Below are 21,246 nucleotides of genomic sequence, written 5' to 3'. Positions count from 1 at the left end.
TTTCTAGGAAATACACCTGTAAAGCCTGAATATCTTGAGCAGCGTTATGGAAATTCATGGTGTTGTCCTGAAGCCTTTTCTGAACCTGGTCAATCTTGGCAAGCACAGTATTCCAGAAACGAAGAAAAACCAAAACCTCAAATGTTAGAATCCGATATAACAACTGAACTGCATCACTTCTTGTATCTGAATTTTCCTCCTGATCATCCGCAATATTTTTCCAGTAGTTCTAGCAATTGTTCTAGTTGATCATGTATTGGTTTAACAGCTTCTACTCTGGCACTCCAACGAGTTTCTGACTCTGACTTTACCGATACATCAAGAGCAGTTTTCAGTTTCTCCAATCGAAGAGTTGACCGCGAAAAATAAACGTAGATAGCTTGCACAGTACTAAAAAATGTCACGCCTGCTACCTCATGATTAACAGCATGAACCCCAACTAAATTAAGTGTGTGGTTATCATAGTTAACAAATGTAGCCTTTGAGTTGAGTGTAGCAAATCTTTGTTGCACTTCTGATTTGTGGCCATACATTACAGATGCATTGTCGTAACACTGTGATCGACAGTCTTTGAAAGGTAATTTATCCTTCTCCAGTTGTTGCAATATTATGTCTGCAATACTTTTTTATGGGCTTGAATGAATCCTAAGAAAGACTCCTTCACAAGTACAGTTTTTTTCTCAAAGTTTATATCTACATATCTAATGGTCTCCGATATTTGTTCTTGGTGAGCAGTATCAGAAGCTGAATCAAACATTATTCCATAGTATTTGGCTCTCTGGATGTCACACACAAGTTTTTCTCTAACTGTAGATGCTGAAAGCTGGATGAACTCTCTCTGTATTTCTGGTGAAAGGTACGTGGTTGATCCTGAATTTTGCTGCACATACAAAAGGTGGCCCTTCATGACTGGATCGAACTCTGCAACTAGCTTCAGAAGTTCTATAAAATTTCCAGCGTTTCTGTGGCTCACCCCTATTTCAGTTTAAATGGTACTTTTTCTGTGGTCTCTTAGGGCCAAATTTTGTTTGGCTAAATATTTTATGCAGCAGAACTCCCTCTTAAGTACTTGTCGCCATTTTTCCTTCTCTTTAGCAATTTGATTTTGAAGCTGTGCATCTGTTAAACCTTTTTTTTATCAGTCTCTTTTCCATTTCCTTCCATGTTGTGAAAGAATCCCGATGCCTTTGGGAATTCTCATGTGCAGTAATTTTTTCTGTTTTTTTTTTCAACTATTTAAACCATTTTCAGTTTCCAGAGAAGAACAGTTACTGACTGCATCTTTCGATGGGAAAAGCAGACACGAAAAACAAAATGCTGCCCCCTTCACAGGGGAATACACCAACCAAGATCGATTCACCATACCTCCTTTTCCTTTTCCTAATTGTTTTGTAAACCATGCTGAAGTCATTAATCTATTATTTTTTGTGCAAAAGGCCCAGCACTATTCTGAAAATAAATCGAACCTCTCTCCACTATTTCTATGCGATGTGCATCTGACACGATTGCTTTTCCTGATGCCTTGTCAAACTTCATATATTCAAAGTCTTTATGATGAATCACGCCAGCTACAATTTTAGTACATTTTGGCTTGTCTTGTTGAACTGGATCAGGTAAATTATCATCCAAATCTTCTTCAGAATTTGATGAACCTTGGTATTTCATTTTATCTAAATATGTCTGTTTTGAATCGGTTTCAATGCTGTACTTCTCTTCTAAGTCTTCTTATTCAACTCTTTTCGTAGAGTCATGTGATGTGTGTCTCGTTACATCCTCTACTGATTTTGATGTCGATTATTCAGAATCTTCTCCTATTTTCAAAAATGCTGTCAGAAGTTTACTTGACTTCGCATATCCTTCATCTTGGGCCTTCCTTCGTTTTCTTCCTTCTGCCCCACTTAATTTTCTCTGTTGTGCTCGTTTCATTTTATTGAGTATCTGGAAAAGAAATATAAATTTAAAATTAATAACTGATCATGTTGGAACTTAATTATTATTTATATTGTTTATATTATAAATATTCGAACAAGTATAATTTGAAAATTTTCCCATACATTAACCTGCAAATAAACAAACATTACATTTCAAAATGAAACCGGAAATGACCAGTGACATTTTATCCTTTTGAGATATGACTATTGGACAGCAGTGGTGCACAAACTTTTTGAGTCAGGGGCCACAAAAAAGTGAAGATTAAAATCGTCCCACAGTTGTTTCACACAAGATGAACATCACATTTAAGAATATACAAATAACAATTACATCAAAGAGTTTGCACATTATTCTAAGAAATGTTATGATACGTCAACTGTCACAAAGTCAGTGCGATGAATGGTGCTGCATGTCAGCTACGAGCTTAGAAATGTCCGGCTTGATGTTTGACGTTAAAATACACAAGACTGCTTCCAGATGATCATCAGTCAGTTGATTGCGAGTGTTGTTTTTGTTCAGTTTCATATGCGAGAAAGCCTGTTCGCAGCATTACGTGCTGCCACACATGCTGGTGTGTACAAGTGTGTTCTCTTTCAGATTACCAAATGTTTCATGCAACGTTTTGTAGAAGTCAAGCAAACTGTTTTCTTGGTAAATAGCACGCAGTTCATCAGATGCCTGGAGATCAGTAAGTTCGAGCTGATATTCTGCTGACAAGTCATCCACTGACACACTGAACGGATCAGCAAAATGTTTCATCAACAATCTGCATTGGATTTTTAATAGGACTTAAGTCCGGAGAGTTTCCAGGCCAGTCCAGCACCTTTATTTGCGTTGTAGTCATAAAATTCTTCACAAGTTTCGATGTGTGGCGCGGAGCCAGATCTTGCTGAAAAATGCCAGATTCATCTGGAAATCTCTTTTTCTATTTTGGAACGACTGTTCTCTGCAAAACTTCGATGCACTGTGGTCCTCGCATCATACTTTCCACGATATGTAAGCCTCTGACGCCATAGTAGCTGAAAAAGCCCCAAAACATCTTCTTCAAGGGATGTTTTACGAACTGATTGATGTGAGATTCTCGAACTTTCTCACCTGGAGATCTGCGAACATGTAGACTTCTTTGATCCTGTACGAAGAAATTGGTCTCGTCACTGAATAACACTTTCCTTTATTGTTCTTGCATCCAGTTCTTGTATTTCAGACCTCATTGATACTGTTTTTTCTTCATTGAGTTGGTAAGAAATTGTTTTTTGACTGGTCTCCCTGCCCTTCTAACGCAATTTCAAATGACGTAATATTCCTCAAAATTTCGTCATATATCCCAAAAATAGATCGACCGTACTGCAAAACACAGCTAATGACGTCGTCTGTGTGAAAAAATAACTATTAAAGGAAATCAGCATGTCCAGCAAGCCTACACCGGCCGCCATGCTGAAAATATTGTAAAGTGACCATTTGTTTCAATTAATTTGCACAAGGGTGTAAAACAATACTTCATCAACATCAATAAGTTCCCTTCACAAACCGTAGAAAACATTATACGCACACACCTAGAGAAAAAGCAAAATCAACTAACAAAAGAAAATATACCCAACGATTTAGAATATCACAAAACAATTTAGAATATCACAAAACCATATACTGCTACTTCTACTACTTAGTAGTAGAAAGCAATAAACACACTTTACTGTTGTATTTATGTATTTGTATGTGTGTGTGGATGCTATTGTTTACAACTTTGCATTATTACTGGTTTTATATGTACCTGTAAAAATTCATTTTTTCCTGGATTGATGAGAAAATAATTCGCTTGCAATAAATACGCGAAACTGAATCGCCGAAGATAAGTGAGGTTCGCGGGTTCGAATCCCTGTCATACCAAACATGCTCGTCCTTTTAGCTGTGTAGCGTTATAATGTTACGGTCAATCCCACTATTCATTGGTACAAGAGTAGCCCAAGAGTTGGCGATGGGTGGTGATGACAAGCTGCCTTCTCTCTAGTCTTACACTGCTAAATTACAGACGGCTAGCGCAGATAGCCCTCGTGTAGCTTTGCGTGAAATTCAAAACGAATTGAAAATAAGACTGCTTTGTTTGTTTTAACGTAAAGTTACACAATTAATATCCGTACGATATCCTCCGCGAGGAATCAAACCCAAGTTTATAGTGTTGAAAATGCGTAAACTTACTGTAGGAACCACTGGCGAACTCGCGTCAAACACCATAATTCCAAGAGTATTTTGGTGTTACGTGGTGTTGATTTTAGCCGAAAATAAACCAAACCTAAAATGCAAGTACTTGAACTTTACAAATATTGTCAAGTTACCTCTTAGGTGACCTCTCTGGGTTGTGAAGTCTTAGATTTACGGTTTGCATTTCGTAACCCCGCTTTACATTTACACAACAGAAGTTACGATGAAATTCCACCATTCGCTCAGACAGGAGTGGTCCAAGAGTTGGCGATAAGAGCTACAGATTAACTACCTTCTTTCTTGACCTACGAGTTCGAAATTAAAAACGGCTATGCGCAGATAGCTTCGTGAGAAAATTCTAAACAACAGCAACAGCTGATGGGATATCAAGTTGGTAAGATTTCCTTATATAAATGTTAAGGTGTGATACAAAAATACTGCTGTTATTTGTTTAAAAAAAAAACATAAACCCTTAAACTTGCTGCTTAATCACTGGGGGTTGGGGCACACTGCTTTAATAAAATTGCACATCGCGTCATTGGCTGACCATTGTTGCTTGGACGTTCATGCAACATCACTTCTATATATTTAATTCATGTGGATGTTAAAGTAGAATGTGAAACACTGCTGTACTAAAACTGGTCATGTTGTGTCGTTATCTGGTACTTTCTCAGCTCATAACAAGCGATTTTGTATTTTATGACCCAACACGTACATACGTCCTCTAACTATAACTACATGTGTTCTTCATATTCAGCACATACATACATACGACCTCTAACTGTAATCACGCGTGCTTTTAAACATGATTTGCAAATAATCTTGCTGCTATAACCTTGACTGTTTCGTATAAATTACGTCAGTTATCCTCATTCGGTCCAATCATAAATAGTTACTGTTTGAACGTCGTTTTTGTTTTTAACCGTGCTTCACTTATTTTATTGGTAAACAAGTTTATAAATCTTATCTCAGATTTCGCTGGGACTAGTACTCGTGAATTTAATTATCTTCGCAATGGCTGTGCAATTTTGCAGTTAATAGTAAAATAATGTTTATTTAATAACTATCAGCATGTAAAAAAAACAAAACATTAATAAAGCTATTAATGAAATATCCCAGCATGGTAATCTTTAAACACACATACACGTAGCCTGTTCGATCAATCATTGGCTCTAATTCTTTTATTTGAAATTCAAGCCCCAGATGAATTGAATTGCTATTTCTTTAGGTTGCTCCGCGTTCTAGATAAATGTGAAGAGTAAATCAGATGGGTCATAACTATATTTTTAATATCCAGCTTTCAAATATATTCGCACAAGCTATTTATTCTTACGCCTTAGTCACGGTTATGCCCGGCATGGCCAAGTGGGTTAAAGCGTTCGACTAGTAATCTGAGGATTGAGAGTTCGAATCCTCGTCACACTAAACATGCACGGCCTTTCAACCGTGGGGGCGTTATAATGTTATGGTCAATCCCATTATTCGTTGGTAAAAGAGTAGCCCAAGAGTTGGCGGTGGGTGGCGATGACTAGCTACTTTCCTTGTAGTCTCACACTGCTAAATTAGGAACGGCTAGCACAGATAGCCCTAAAGTAGCTTTGCGAGAAATTCAAAAACAAACAAACGTAATCGCGGTTAAGGATTTATGTAAGTTAAAGAGAAAAAAAAAGTAAAACAAAAAAAAGTCATGTAACATACCCCTCATTTTTGTTTTCTTATCAAAGATCATGTGCTTAAAGTCTGATAATAATAAATAAAACTCTCGACCCTCCGATTGCGAGTCAAGCGCCCTAATCACCTGGCCACCTTAATATCTGCTATACGTCAGCATTGGTTATCGTTTTAGTATACAAGGTAGCCTGGATGACAGTTACTTAACTAGATTGGCATTCCCACATTTGGTCTCACAAGTATGTTACCATATTTAATCAATGGATCATTTTGCACATGCCACTAAGTTCAGATCACACTGTTTTGCAAAATCCTCAACCAATGACCTCAGAAGAGGTGGGAGCCAATAACTTGCTCACAGATGTTTTATGACGAACGTGACTTTAGCATTGTTGACATCTTTGGTCACCACGATTTTGCTTGTCGTTAGAAAATATCATTCTAGCAAGAAGATGTATAGTTTGCAAACTAATATTGGGACTGTATCCTTACCATGACAGATCATTGCTTGAGCTAATGCTTCCTGCTTTCTGTACAAGCAACAGCATATGTTATGTGTTGACTCCCCACTATGCTAATGCACTCAACATCATTCTTAATAAACCATGAAACACAACCTGTGTAAATGGAGGTATTATGGCTCCTTCAGTGATATACTTAGATGTTTTTGTAGATGTGTTTCTTCAGTTTCATCTATCTTGTCGTACTTCACAATGATAAAATTGGGAATAATTGGCTGGAGTGGAGGCTTAATACAAAGTGCATGATACACAGTAATCTCTGTATCAAACAAGAACTCCATTTCTTACCAAGTTTCACCCAAATTTGATAGATCTGAGTTGCCCACCATATTCTGCAGTGCATAATGTTTATTGTTTTTATTGATTCGATGACCAACCAAGAATAAGACCCTGTTGTATTTTCAGAGTAGAAGTAGTGGGTTTATATAGTGTAGATAAGTATATATTTTAACAGAGTATTTCTCTGTATAAGTGAGCATATTTTTCTTTGTTGTACTGGGTTTTATAGTGTATGAGTTTGTAAGAGGTTATGTTTTGTTTTGTGTGCAATGAAGGATTGATTCATGTATTCTTGTGTTTTGTATTTATGCATATTTTAACAGTACATTTTTGTGTACGTACTTAGATATGTATTTAGTGTAACAGACTTTTCCTTTACCACGTGAAAAGATTTTGGTTTTTATGCGGCGTTATTTTCTTTTTTTGTTGCCGTTGTGCTTATGTTGTGAATTGTTTGTTCTTTTTAATATATATGTATTTTCTGAAGGGTTTGTTTTGTGTGTGTATCACATATTTTAGGTGGCTCCGCATGGCCAAGCTTGTTAAGGCGTGCGATTCGTAATCGTCGCGCCAAACATGCTCGCCCTTTCAGCAGTGGGGGCGTTATAATGTTACGGTCAATCCCACTATTCGTTGGTAAAAGAATAGCCCAAGAGTTGGAGGTGGGTGGTGATGACTAGCTGCCTTCCCTCTTGTCTTACACTGCTAAATTAGGGACGGCTAGCACAGATAGCCCTCGAGTAGCTTTGTGCGAAATTCAAAAAACAAACAAACATATTTTAGGTTTTTAAAAGTTTTTTGTTTTATTTAATATGTACTGTTTACATTTTAGTATAATTTTTGTAAGAGGTTTATTTTGTGTCTTAATTTGTATCTGTTCGCTCATGGGCTCTGAACTGTTTCATTTTAAGGCATTTTGAGTGTGTTTATCGTCGTGAAAAGAGTTCATTTTTATATTTGTTTATCTTGTTTAAAGATGTAAATTTTATATATTTATGTTATGTAAAAAAAAATGTTTTCCTTCTTTTGTATGTGTATTTTGTTATAGCAAAGCCTTATCGAGTTATCTGCTGTGTCTACGGAGGAGAAATCGAATCTCTCTTTTAGGACTATAAATCCAAAGACTTACCTTTGTCCCACCGCGGGTCATTCTTCAGTATGCATAAAAATACTATTTTTTCTAAACACTTACTAGCGCTATGAACGTTCGCAGAAAAAAAAACAAACAAACTCTGGTACATGTCTTTTTTTCTTTGTATTTGTTTTAAACAGGGAAATATAAAAGTTAATCAGTTTTTCAAGAGTAAAGGTATTTAAAATGTTGCTATTACTCTCGTGCTTACCTTTTATAATATAACTACCAAAGTATTGATGCATTAAGAATATGTCACTCATAAGGGAATTATTACGTATATCGTAAAATAAAATAATGTACCTATGAGTAATATATATATTATTAACGGGCCTCTCAGTGGCACAGCGGTATGTTTGCGGACTTAGAACGCTAAAATCCGGGTTTCAATACCCATGGTGGGCAGAGCACAGATAGTTCAATGTGGAGCTTTGTGCTTAATTACAAACAATAAATCAATCAATAAGTAAATGAAGAGTAAATTTTCGACTTGCCTTTTACCTGTTAACAAGAAATCCAAACTTCCAAAAGAGTTAAAATAAAGACGTCTTTTTTATCGCCCTCTATTAGTGAAGACTGATTTACATACTTCATAACAAATTAAATGTTTTTTTTATGTAAAGTAACTAATTTGATGGATTTTTTTTTAGCTTAGTAATCTTGGTTTCATAACCAACGAGAATTAAATATTCGTTTTTAAGGATTGAAAAGTCTTACAGGATAAACTCAGTCAAACTTAAGTTATTCACTTCTCATTTGTAGAATATATAATTTAACGCCTACCATGACCAAATAGTTAGGGCGCTCGACTTGCAATCTACTGTTCGTGAGCTGAAGTCCCAGTACAGAACATTCTTGTAGCTGAAAGAGCGAGGATGTGATGGCCAATCACATTTTACATGATAAAGAGTAGCCAAGAGTTGGCAGTGAGTTATATTTTTGACTACCAGCCTGGAGAAAAAGAGCTGTAGACTTCATAAATGTTACTTGATGATGGTGTTACAATACTCTCTAACGCGCAAGTAGCGTTTCGTGGTGAATTATGAATGCAATCTTATGTAGCACCACAATTTAATATACTTTGACTAAATTAAGTCTGAAACACACGGTTTTCTTATGAAAATCAAATCAAACTTATTCAAACAGTTATGTGGTTTAGTTATGGTTTGTAATTATGACTGAAAAGCAGAAGGAATAATGGTAGGTCTGATACGTGAAGGAGAAGGAACGAAAACTAATAGATCAGCTAGTGTTTCTTCGGCCACATTTGTCAGTTTCCAGTAAATTTGAGACCGCTGACTGAATACTATGTTAATCATATAAGCTCAAATTAGCAGCATAAACTCGAGAAGTTACTAAGAAATTGATCTATTTTTCGAAACAGACCCGGTTGGCTTGGAAAGATAAACCTTACTCAACAACATACAAATACTGGATACTCGTGCACTGTAAATTACTTGCTATGCAGGCTTCCTTGGGAATCAAGTATACAGCTGGCAGTCAGAAAAGTTGAAGGGCAGAATCATTCACTTTTCAGAGTACTTGCTCATCACCACGAGTTATTGTACAAAAAATGAAAGTAATTAAAGTTCTGTGTGAACTTTAGGCAGAGGAATGCAGTCATACCCAGTAACACTTTTGTACTGTGAAGAGAAAAATGACTTGGTGCGGTGGAAGAATCCCATCGCGCAAAAAGATTACAACAACGCTAGAACTTGCTTTCAGTACTCAAGAAAGCTTGTGAAAATTTCGTGTCCATTTATTCGGTTTCTCTAGTATACCGTTTACGTTTTAGTGATGCCTAATTTATGTAACGATATTTTGGTATTTTCTTGCATATGTTAGAAAATCTGTTTGCGGCATTTGAGCATTTATGATAACAAGGTCTCAAACCGAAACCATTGAAATGTTCTATAATGTAGACCTGAAGAGTTTCTCGAAATGTCAAAAGTATAGATGGAGTGTCAACATATCTTGCTAAAATCTAGGCAATGATAACCCGATTCAAACCAAAACAAAAGAAGTCCAAAGTTGATTTTACGTTGTATTATAAGACGTTTATAGAATGTTTTTCTGAAATAACAGAACCATTAGAGCAGCATATTAGCAACTACAATTTGTCAGACGCGTGCAGCGTTGTATATTATTTATTTTGGACTGTGACTTTCGAGATACCTTTGTTTTAAACTGTTTGGTAGTATTTTAACGAGTATTTTTTTAAATTACAAGTTCTATGTATTGTAATATAACTTAGGATAAATATCAACAAAGGATTAGCGTTATATAGATGGCGCGTTATATAATGGATAGTGTTATCATTTTTCGATTTTTTGTTAGGATTTCTAAGAAATTAAATTTCCATTTCTCACGTAATAATGAAATATGTATTACTTTATCTTTACCACAAAAACACAATTGAGATATGCCATAGTACTTCTCTTATTGGTTATGAAAAAGAAAAAAGTCCGTTAATTGATAATAATGTAATTGTTAATGTGAAGTGGGTCGGTAAAGAAAACTGCTACTCTAAGCCTATTCAGATTAATGAGAACAGTATTGTAAGTAATGTTAATATTGAAAATAACATAAAAAATGAAGAATGTGTAGAGATGAGTGAGCTAGGATTTCTAAAGCCTGAAGTACGTTTCCAAGTGGATGATAAAATTTCTGAAAATGACGAGGATATAAGAATATATCCAGCTAAAGTAATAGCATTTGCGGGTAAGTTTGTTTTTAATTCAAGTTTCCTGTAAATTAAATAAATTATTATTATAACTACTTAAAAAAATTATTTTTGGTTAGCAGTAGTAGCGAAATATATTAAAGAAGTCTTATACGTTAGCCTCAGTATTCTGACAGACAATATAGTTGGAGCTCTTTACATTTCAGGGCAGAGTTTTCCAAGTTTTAGTGTGCAAAATATTGCCCATGGTTCCTCAAAAAGTACTTTGAATATTTAGCTGATAAGTGAGAATTTTGTAGAGTATGTTGTATAGTGTTTCTAAATATTTCATCAAATTATATAAAATGCATGTCAAATTTATAGACAACAAGGGAATTTAGTTTTTTCTTAGTGTTTATTAGTGTAGAGTAGTGACAGCATCAGATTTAATGAGTAAATAGACTCTTAGTCCAGAAGTCTAGATTCTTCTGAATATCAACAGAATCCAAAAAAAATCTCAACCCCTTTCTTTCTTATGGCTGTGTGTTCTGTTACAACTGGATGGTAGGCTATAGCTGAGGCTGCTTATGAGAAATGTTAACTACCTTTTCACACAATTATTCTATTAAACTTCTTGCATGAAAGAAACATACGAAACTAATGCTTTACACACAATTTTAATATGTATATACTTGTAAACTAAAATTGCATTTAGTTATTTTTATTATCTTTATATTTTACATTATGTGCTTAATATGCTGTCATTCTGTGGTTAACATGTATTTCTTCAAAACTTGTTATTTGTAATGGACAGTAACTGTTACAACATCATTATTCAATATAAATTAATTAATGTTAATACTACTCTACAACTCATGAAATGAAAATGCTTACTTAATAAGTTAATGTTTTTCAGCACTGTCTTGATGTTATTCAGTTTTGGAAGCAATCATTAAATTTCATTTATTAATTTTTTGGTTGTTTTAAGTTTTTTTTTCCTCTCCTGTTTGTTACATGGCTTACCCAAGGTATTTTGATTCAATTTATTACTTTATAGTTGATGTAAATAACAAAAAAACCAAGATATGGATCTTACAGTAGATTATTATCAACCTTAAATTAAATGTAATACAGTATTTACAGAATTTTGTATGTAATTCCATTTTTGTTTTTAAAGTTTTTTGTTTTGTTTTTTTATTTACAAAATTAATTGCATATCTTGAAGTGTACTTTATCTGAGGTAGTAGGTGTACATCATCTGTTGTCACTAGCTATATTACAGAATACTGCATTATAGATATTTTTTTTCCCCACTTCAGACACAAGAGAAGAGTTGTTACATGTAAGTCTTCCAGAACCTGCTTTGGAAGGAACCTCTCTGTCTTGCAAGTCTGAATCTAGAAATGAAAGAAGGAAACAGCTTGAGAATAACATTTATATTACTCCAGACAAACATGTTACTGAAACTGTTAAAACACCAAAGGTACATGGTTGACTGTCAGAAGAAGAGAAATTTTGTTTCATTGGTTTTAACTCAAGTTCTAAAACTTTACTAATTAGTTACAATTGTCACACTGGAAGGTTTAGAAAAAGGATGAATTGTATTATTCAAGTTATAATAACTATAATCTCATAACTATAATGAGATCAATTATAGTCTTAAGGCTTTTTTATATTTGAGACTGCACTCTGGGGCTTTTCCTTTTTTTTGAGTAACAGTTATTGGTGTAAAACAGATTTTACTTGATGAAAGTGGCTGTAGTTTCTCCTCAATCCACATGTGATGGTTAAAAAGTGTGAAAGTGTTTATGTTTCTGATATGGATCATTGTTAGATGTGACACTTTATGATAACAACACATGTAACTTGGTGTAAGGTTAGATAATGCAGTTTACCAATAAATCAACATTGTTTTGATCTTTAATAATATTCTAATTTGTACTTTTATCTGTAAATATAAGTAGATATGATCAATAAACATATTTATGTTTGTTCTGGATGTTACTTGATGTTAAAAAATTCTAAGGACCAAATCCCTAGAACAAAAAATGTTTATATATCATATAGTATTTGTAATGTTATTCCAGTGATATGGAAAAAGACAGTCAAATACTGAGTTAATTGTTGAAGAAATCTATCATTCAGTTGTTACATGCTAATAGTTTCAATTGATCCTTCACCAGGAGTTGAATGTAGTTTTTCCAAGTGTCAGAGGGATCCATGTTTCTACCATTGTCTTTCAGAATAATCATACTGTCATTACATCCCTATATTTACAATACTCAAACAGTTATGTGTTGAGTGTATTTTACATTTACAAATAAATGAAATGTTCTACATATGTGTTTCATGGGAATCATAAAATAGCCAGTCATTGTCATTGATTATCTTCTGTATTTTGAGGCATTGTAATTTGAATCCTTTTTAAAGTGTTTAATAAATAAAATAAAATTTACTTAATATCATCTAAGAATTTTGAATGATTAAAGTTATAAAACTTTTTTATGTAAATAACAGCACATTTATCATTGTAATATTACACAAAATAATTAGTAGGTATAATTCTGTTTATACAGAAAATGGCACATAGCATTTATACTGATTTAAATATGAGGTGCAACATTAACTTTTCATTGGCTGTAATTAACATACAATTACTTCTTGCTTTACATTAAATGCTTTTTTTTTTTAACAAGTGATATGTTACTTTCATATTACATAGGCTTAACATGAAATAGAATCTTATTTATATTGATAATTAGTTTTGCATAATAAAGTTATAAATTTCCCAATTCAAAAGGAAATAAAACTTTAAGAAGCTGCATAAATATTGTGTGTTAATACAGGCTGCACAGTTAATGCACTTCCTTGATTTATATATGCATTGGGAAAATATATAAATATTTTGGTAATTGTGAGAATTAAAATCCAGACTTGGTGTTTGTGTTCCGTTTATAAACAGCTGCATCAGATGTTGATGTATATATTATTGGGAGCATAATCTCATTGTTTGTTCAAACCTGTTCTTCTTGTAATAACTTCTCTTATTATAGCTAGAAATAATCAAAATGAAGAAGGAAATTCCAAGTTTGTCATCTTCAAGTGAAAGTGAAGAAAACTGTGATAAGAAAGTAAAACAAGAAAGCATCATCACTGTAGAAAACGAGGAGTTGAAACAAGCAGCAAGTGATTTGGATACTAAAGTTAGCACTAGTACATGTAAGTGTTGTATTTCAGTCCACATGAAATTACAGAAATACATTATGTGACAGTATTAAATTAGTACATTTACCTTTTGGTAGACCAGCATTCACATATATTCCACAAAGAAAAATGTATTACCAGTAATACTGCACTTCACTTTAACATGTAAACAAACCAGACTTTCAATGCTTTTTATAGACATTTTATCTGTTTGAGTAGGTTAATAATATTTACTAAATTATAAATGTTAAATAAATATTTTATATATTTTCCTTTTTCATATCATATTCATATCTCACAGTTTAAGACAAACACCATGAAAAGTTGAGTAAAAAGAAAAATATTTCATATTGGTTTATCACTCTTGGCTTTCTTTTCAAACACTTTTCAATCATTTAGTAGTGTTCTCTGTATGAAATGATTATTTTCATTTAGTGTTTAATTACCAGTGACTTGTTCCTCATACTTTTTCCATCACCTGCAGCTAAATTTGAGTAACAATTCTGTAACCAAGAGTAGGGGCTCTTATTAATAATGCTTTTGCTGAATTGGTCACTTATCATAATTTATGCACTTGTAACCTGCAGTAAAAAGTTTGGTTTAATAATATGTTAGTTGAAGTAATCTGAATTTAAAGTGTTTTTTTTTTGTTTTAAGTTAATAATTTATATTTGTTAGAGCGTAATTTCTCTTTCAGAGAATTAAGTTGTTTTGTTTCAAAATAATGGATAGGTAATCAGACAGGTGGCAGCACTATCTGTGTAGAGATGTCTTTGATTTTTCCTGGAAAGAGTAATTTAAATATCACCTCAATAAGTCATCAAAACTTTACAATATTATACAATATTTTCTTTTATAACAATATCCATGAAATAATTTTAGTCAAGTTCTGGGAATGTCTGTAATAGTATTTCGACAACACTATGTTTGTCATATTCATTCTTTATGATATGTATTGCTCAATCTATAGCTTTTCAGGCAGGCTGAGATACAACAACTACAATAGTGATTGGAACACTATATAGGCTATTTGTCCAAATAACAATTGTTGTGGAGTGAATGCCTTTTACAAGTTGGTGAAGCACACTTATAATTATTTATACTTAACGTATCATCACAAAATTGGTAAACCTTTAGTAAACATTACAAATATATAGTAAACTAAAACAGAATTTTAATAAAATAATTCCATGAAAAATTTGTTCTTGAATTTACTTAAGTTAGACTAACTCAAACTCTTAATAGTCTAAGTCCAAGGTGATTTTCATGCTAAAAATAAAATAATTTCTTCATTTTACAGTTTTTCTTATTTCATTTACATGACCACTAGAATATCCTAAATGAATTTTAATAAAATAATTCCATGAAAAATTTGTTCTTGAATTTACTTAAGTTAGACTAACTCAAACTCTTAATAGTCTAAGTCCAAGGTGATTTTCATGCTAAAAATAAAATAATTTCTTCATTTTACAGTTTTTCTTATTTCATTTACATGACCACTAGAATATCCTAAATGAATATAAAAATTCTTGTAACTTTCAAATGTGTATTTTAAAATATAAGCAGTAAGACAGAATGCCATGAACCTATTATAATTTATTTGACACTGACTGAATTGTTAAAAAAGTTTAAACAATTTCTGTTCTTATCAGAGCATTGACTTCAGTCTTCACTTAGTAAGCTTCCTTGGGATATAGTGCCTTTTACCAAAATTAATTTACATAAACACATAATAATTGTGTACTCCACAAATTGCCCTTTCTATTAGTTATAAATACATACAAGTAGGCATGAATGAATAAGTACTTACAAAAGCTTGAAGAGTTGGGAGGAATTTATGTGGTGAGTCTAACAGATATATTGATATCTTGGAATATAAAAACGTGGGACTTTAACCTGTCAGTATCTGTAGCTGGTGTATCTAGTTGATGAACTCTCTGAAACCTATGTAAGTGAAGACAAAAAGCTTAAAGTGGAGAATTCAGAGCAGAGGTGTCATATTACACATAGAAATGAAAACTGATAACTTATTTAAGTATTTACCTTTTAAATTAAAGAATCACAACTTGCACAATATTAGCATTTGACTTACAAACTATGTTTTGGTGTCAAGTTATTTAAATAAATTGTGAATGTAACTCTAAAAGATAAACTAAATATTTAAAACATTGAATAGCACTCTCTGAATTATTATTTTTTCTTAACAACTGAACAGCCTTTGTTTTAAAAGTCAAATAACCTTAATTTTTTTTATTTCCAGACTTACGGAAAATAATTACTAATTGTTTTGATAAAGAAACTTAGACTTAATATAATTATTATTATATTGTCTTAGTTTTGTCTTCTTTCTTTTAGCTTCCAAAAGACACGTGTGTGATGAATGTGGAAAATATTTTGAATCGGAAAAGGTTTTACGAAGACATAAAAAATTCCACAAGTCAGAAAATTCTAAAAGTGAGAAACATGACTGTCATAACTGTAATTATTCATCAGATAACTCCAGTAGTCTTCAGCAACACATGTTAACACATAAAAAAAAAAAAGAGTTCAAATGTGATGTTTGTGGGAAAAGTTTTAAGCAAAACAGAAGTTTAAAAAAGCACAAGTTCCAGCATGCTGGAACAAAGCCATTTAGATGTGATACCTGTGATAAAAAATTTACCAGAAAAGATCACTTACGGGAACATCAAGTTATTCACAGTGGAGACAGTCGATTTATTTGTGATGTTTGTGGAAAGAAGTTTACTCAAAATAATCACCTAAAACAACATCAGCTAATTCATACAGGAGAGAGACCATTCTGTTGTGAAGTCTGTGGTAAAAGATTTACACAGTGTAGATACTTAAAACAACACAATTTGATTCACACAGGTGAAAGACCATACAGGTGTAATGTTTGTAGTGAATGTTTCACAAGAAGAAATGATTTGAAAAGACATCAAATGATTCACACAGGAGAGAGACCCTTTGCATGTGATCTCTGTGATAAAAGGTTTAGAGAAAGAAATGTCTTGAAACAACATCAGCTGTTACATACTGGAGAAAAACCATTTAACTGTGATGTTTGTGGAGAAAGTTTTGCTCTTAAAAATTACTTAGAGAGGCATAAGTGGCAGCATTCTACAAAGAGACCATTTACATGTGATATTTGTGGTAAAGGATTTGTGCTGCTTGGACGTCTGAGGGAACATCGGTTTGTGCACATGGGTGAATGTTCTGCCACTTGCAGTGTATGTGGAATTAGCTTCACACAAGAGGTAAGCTTAAAGAAGCATCAGGTAATGCATCAGTTATTACATACAGGAGGGAGACCATTCAAATGTGACACTTGTGAAAAACGTTTTACACAGAAAGGTAATTTAAGGCGTCATCAAATGACACACGTTCGAGACCTGCAGGAGTGATATATTAAGAAAATTGTTTTACACATCACTTCCTGCAAGGAACTAATATATGTATACAGTTACAACTCTAAAAGTTGTTCACTCCAAATAGTGACTGTGTTAACAATAACATTGTTCCATTGCATAGAATTTCTAAATAGGATTTGTAAATATTAGGAAATAAAATTAATATTGTTTGGTAATATACAGTTGGAAAACTAAACACCAGAAAATATCACCATGACACATTTTATAAACAAAAGTTAACAACGTATAAACTTGCATTATAAGAAACGTATATATGTATCAGTGATGACGAGAAAACCCACTTGTAGAGAAAAATATATTTTGATACCTGTGGTTTGACACATTACAGATAACCCCTTGTGTAGCTTTCTGATTAATAACAAATAAATATAGCTTGTTGCAATAATTAAGGTGATGAAACAATTACAGAAAAATATTTGGTCAAATTTAATACTATAAATCTATATCTAACAGTAATGTGACAAAAAATACATAAGTTTGTATCATTTTATAAATTATGATTGACTTGTGTTCCAATGGCAAAGATCCATGCTTATCTTAGTTGAACAACTTGAATTTACTGATTTGTTTTCAGTAATTAATAGAGATTAAGTACATAATGAGCTATCAGAACATAATCAAATTTTATGCAAAGGTAGATATAATCTGAATATGACCAACTTCAGATATATTTGTCCAATAAAAATAACGTGCTTTAGCTTTTTCGAAAATGTTATTTAGTAATTAGACTAAAATAATTTTAAGATTCAAAAATGGATTAAATACGAAAAAGTAGATTTAGGACTGTTAAGCTGAGAATAAGTTTAACATTGCCAGAAGAGAAAAACAAGGAAACAGAAATACAGTTCCAAGCACAATTTTTTAATAACAAAGTGTTTTGTTGCCAAAATTGGCTTAGATTCATCACTTGTTTTTAAGGTTGAAACAAAACCAAGAGAACTGTTGAAAAGTACTGATGAAACAAAGAAAGTTGGTTATCCCACATTTGCAGTTACATATTTAAATGTTTAAGTCATGTTAGTTGTATATGTTTCTGGATTGCCTATTTGACTAAACTACCTCTGGTGAAGTCGAATAAAGGTTGCAATATATAACATTTATCCGTGTAAAAATATTACAACATGTTTGTGACCTTGAGACATCATAATTATATACTTAGTAATTTAATTGAAAGTTATTGTTGTGATTGAGGGAAAATGTTCTGAAATGTGATAAAATATGTAATAGGAAGAAGCAAAAATGTTTGAGCCTCCCAGGCCCTTTGAGGCCTAGCTACAACTTTGCTTTCAAATATCTTCTATTAAATGTAAGAGTATTAAGACCAGAATAATTTCAAAGTGCAGATTTTGTTTGAACAAATTACTTGTTCTTACATTATTCTACTGAGTAAGTATAAGCTGGAACTGAGAAACAATTCCGAGAACTGAAGTTAACAGTCATATACGAGATATAACTTGAGTATTTATTTATTTAGTGATTGAATAATCTTAACAAATCATTGTATCACACTAATGAAGAATAATATTCCAATCACATTATATTTGTTACATAAATCAACATGTGCATTCTATGACAAAACCTTCAATAAAACGTCTTAAATATTGTGTTATACACCAACCACAGTATCATTCGAAATGCATAGATGTATATTTTCTGATTTAACACAGTTATCGCAATAAAGTGTCACACTAAAAATGATATAACTGTTGACATGGTAAAACAAAACGTGTTTGTTTATTTAGAACTGAGGAAGCAGCAGATTGATAAGTTGTATGGGCTTATATTCATAATACATAACATAAAATTACTAAATGTGGTGGTCTTTTGTGTTTCGTTGTGTACTGTGTTATCTGTTTAAACTCCATATGCCTGAACTTACCTACATTACGCCATTGTTAACCGTACACGCTCGTGCAATCCTAACGAAACTAAGAAACTTAAATCAACAAATCATCAATAGAAGAAATTACATTTATTTCATTCAACAGTGAAGAAAGGAAAAACTAATCCCTAATTTTGTGCAGATAAAACTATCAAAGAATTTTAACCAGTGTACAAACATTATCCATAATTTACAGAAAAAACACACTAAAAGTTATGTTAAACTCGAAATATAAAGAACTAAATGACCTACAGAAACAAAAAAATGAATCTAGAATATCAACTGGCCTGCTGCATTCAACCAGACATTTATGGACTCATACAACGCAACATCAATTAACTCAATAGTAAGAACGACAGGGAAAAGAAGTTCCGCCACAACAAAAAACAGAATAAATTAAGATGCCAACAACAACAATACTCCAACACGACGAACCGCCAACAAACCTTGTAATTAACAGATCCGACCGAAAATTAAGCAATGAAGAAATACATCTACCCAACAAAGAACTCAAATTCGCAGTAACACCTAGAAATATTCCACCCATCGAAATGAAAGCCTGCCTGGAAGATCTAGCTAGAAGACTGGTGATCCACTCTACAGAAACTGAAAACACCAACAAAACAATGGAAACCAACCACCAGAAAGAAGACAACTTCGATAATAATTCCATCGACAACCTATCTTTCCAGGTGAAACTGAAAACATCTATTTCCCCAAAATACCTCAAAACAGTATCTTAAACAACCTTTTCAAAGAATTTTCACACAAAACTATCAACATAATTTCACAGAAAAGAAAACTAAAAAACAACCTCACACAAAAAGATATTAATTCTATAAACAACTTAAAACACGACAACAATATCAAAATTCTAAAAGCAGATAAAGGCAATTTTGTAGTTATAATGAACACAAATTAATACATTCAAAAAATGAACAATATCTTATCAGATACAAACAAATTTAAACTACTAAATACAAATCCAACAAAAACACATGAAAACCAATCAAACAAAATACTACTACAAATGAAAAAACCAACACAATCTCAGAAAACATTTATTCTTTCCTACGAAAGACCGACTCACACACACCACAACTATACTACACCCCCAAACCTAACAAACCCGATTCTCCCCTACGACCAATAATGTCGACCTATGAATCATTTAACTACAACTTCGGTAAATATATAGCTTGAGCATTTTCTAAATATGTAACATCAGCCAGCCCCTTTTTCAAAGACTCTTTTAACTTTAATTATATTCTTAATCAACTAAATCATAAAGCCTTAATGGCCAGTTTTGATGTAATCACCCTCTTTACAGAAATCCCCATAACTGAAGCCTGCAAGATAGCTTTAGAACTTTATATTTAAGACCCCAATCCGTCAAGTGATCTCAGACATCAAAGATACCCTGAAAATAGCTATTTAGAAAAGTAAACAACGTTATCAGGGAGTGATTAACACATCAGTTTTAAAAATGTAACATCGATGCTAATTTGATCTTTTTCACAATGAGATTACGCCACACTGATGTGAAATGTCACAAACCGTAAAGACATAATATAAAATATTCCACCGCTCATTTACGAGTATTAGCTGAATGACCATTTATTTGAATTTCAGGTAACCAATCACCAGCTGTCTGGTTTTATAGAAATTAACTGAGAGCCAGTGAGGTGTGATTTATATCGCTTTTAAAGAGTGAAATTGTCATAAATTTAATAACATCAGCAATTGCATTTTACTTTAATTGTTTTAAACAGTGCATAACAAAGGGAAATTCGGGATAGTTTTTATATTTGTTTATAGCGTAACTGCAACTTTTACAAAACGCTTTAGCTTTGTGTGATAACAATCTATGTTATTTTACATCTATTGTGATATAAAGACGGGTAAGACAGGTGACGGAGCTAATATTATATATAATATAATAATAAATATATATATTATATGTAAAATTATGATTTTTCGTTTCATTGTTAGGTATATTCACGAGAATAATTTTTTCTTCCACTTGTATTAATGAAATATGTTTTACTTTACTTTTATTATAAAAACACGGTTGAGATATGTCGCAGCACTTCTTCTGTGTGCTACGGAAAAGAAAAATGTCAATTAATTGGTGTTAATACAAATGTTAAAGTGAAATGGACAAGTGGAGATGGGTCGACTCGAACTACAATGATATTAACAATACTGATGGTACTATTAGTAGTAAGCCTGATGATAAGAGTATAGATATTAATAATGAAAAATGTGTAGAGATCAATATACAGTGGTACCTCGGTTCTCGAACGGCTCCCTTCTCGAACATATTGTTTGAGAAA

The 21,246-nt window shown here is 32.6% G+C and overlaps 1 protein-coding gene across 1 annotated transcript; it reads left to right on the top strand.

Annotated features, from left to right (window-relative positions):
* The first annotated feature begins 10,002 nt into the window (after positions 1–10,002).
* Positions 10,003–17,183, top strand: LOC143250868 (uncharacterized). Its single transcript, XM_076501990.1, has 4 exons — positions 10,003–10,452; positions 11,713–11,876; positions 13,447–13,612; positions 15,953–17,183. Exons 1-4 carry the CDS (start codon positions 10,107–10,109, stop codon positions 16,999–17,001), a joined length of 1,725 nt encoding a protein of 574 aa, XP_076358105.1. The 5' UTR covers positions 10,003–10,106; the 3' UTR covers positions 17,002–17,183.
* The last annotated feature ends 4,063 nt before the right edge of the window (positions 17,184–21,246 follow it).

Source organism: Tachypleus tridentatus, chromosome 5 (genome assembly GCF_004210375.1).
Source record: "Tachypleus tridentatus isolate NWPU-2018 chromosome 5, ASM421037v1, whole genome shotgun sequence".
In the NCBI taxonomy this organism is placed as follows: domain Eukaryota; kingdom Metazoa; phylum Arthropoda; class Merostomata; order Xiphosura; family Limulidae; genus Tachypleus; species Tachypleus tridentatus.
The sequence above is the reverse complement of the archived record's forward strand: the minus strand, read 5'-3'. Positions and strand labels throughout refer to the sequence as shown.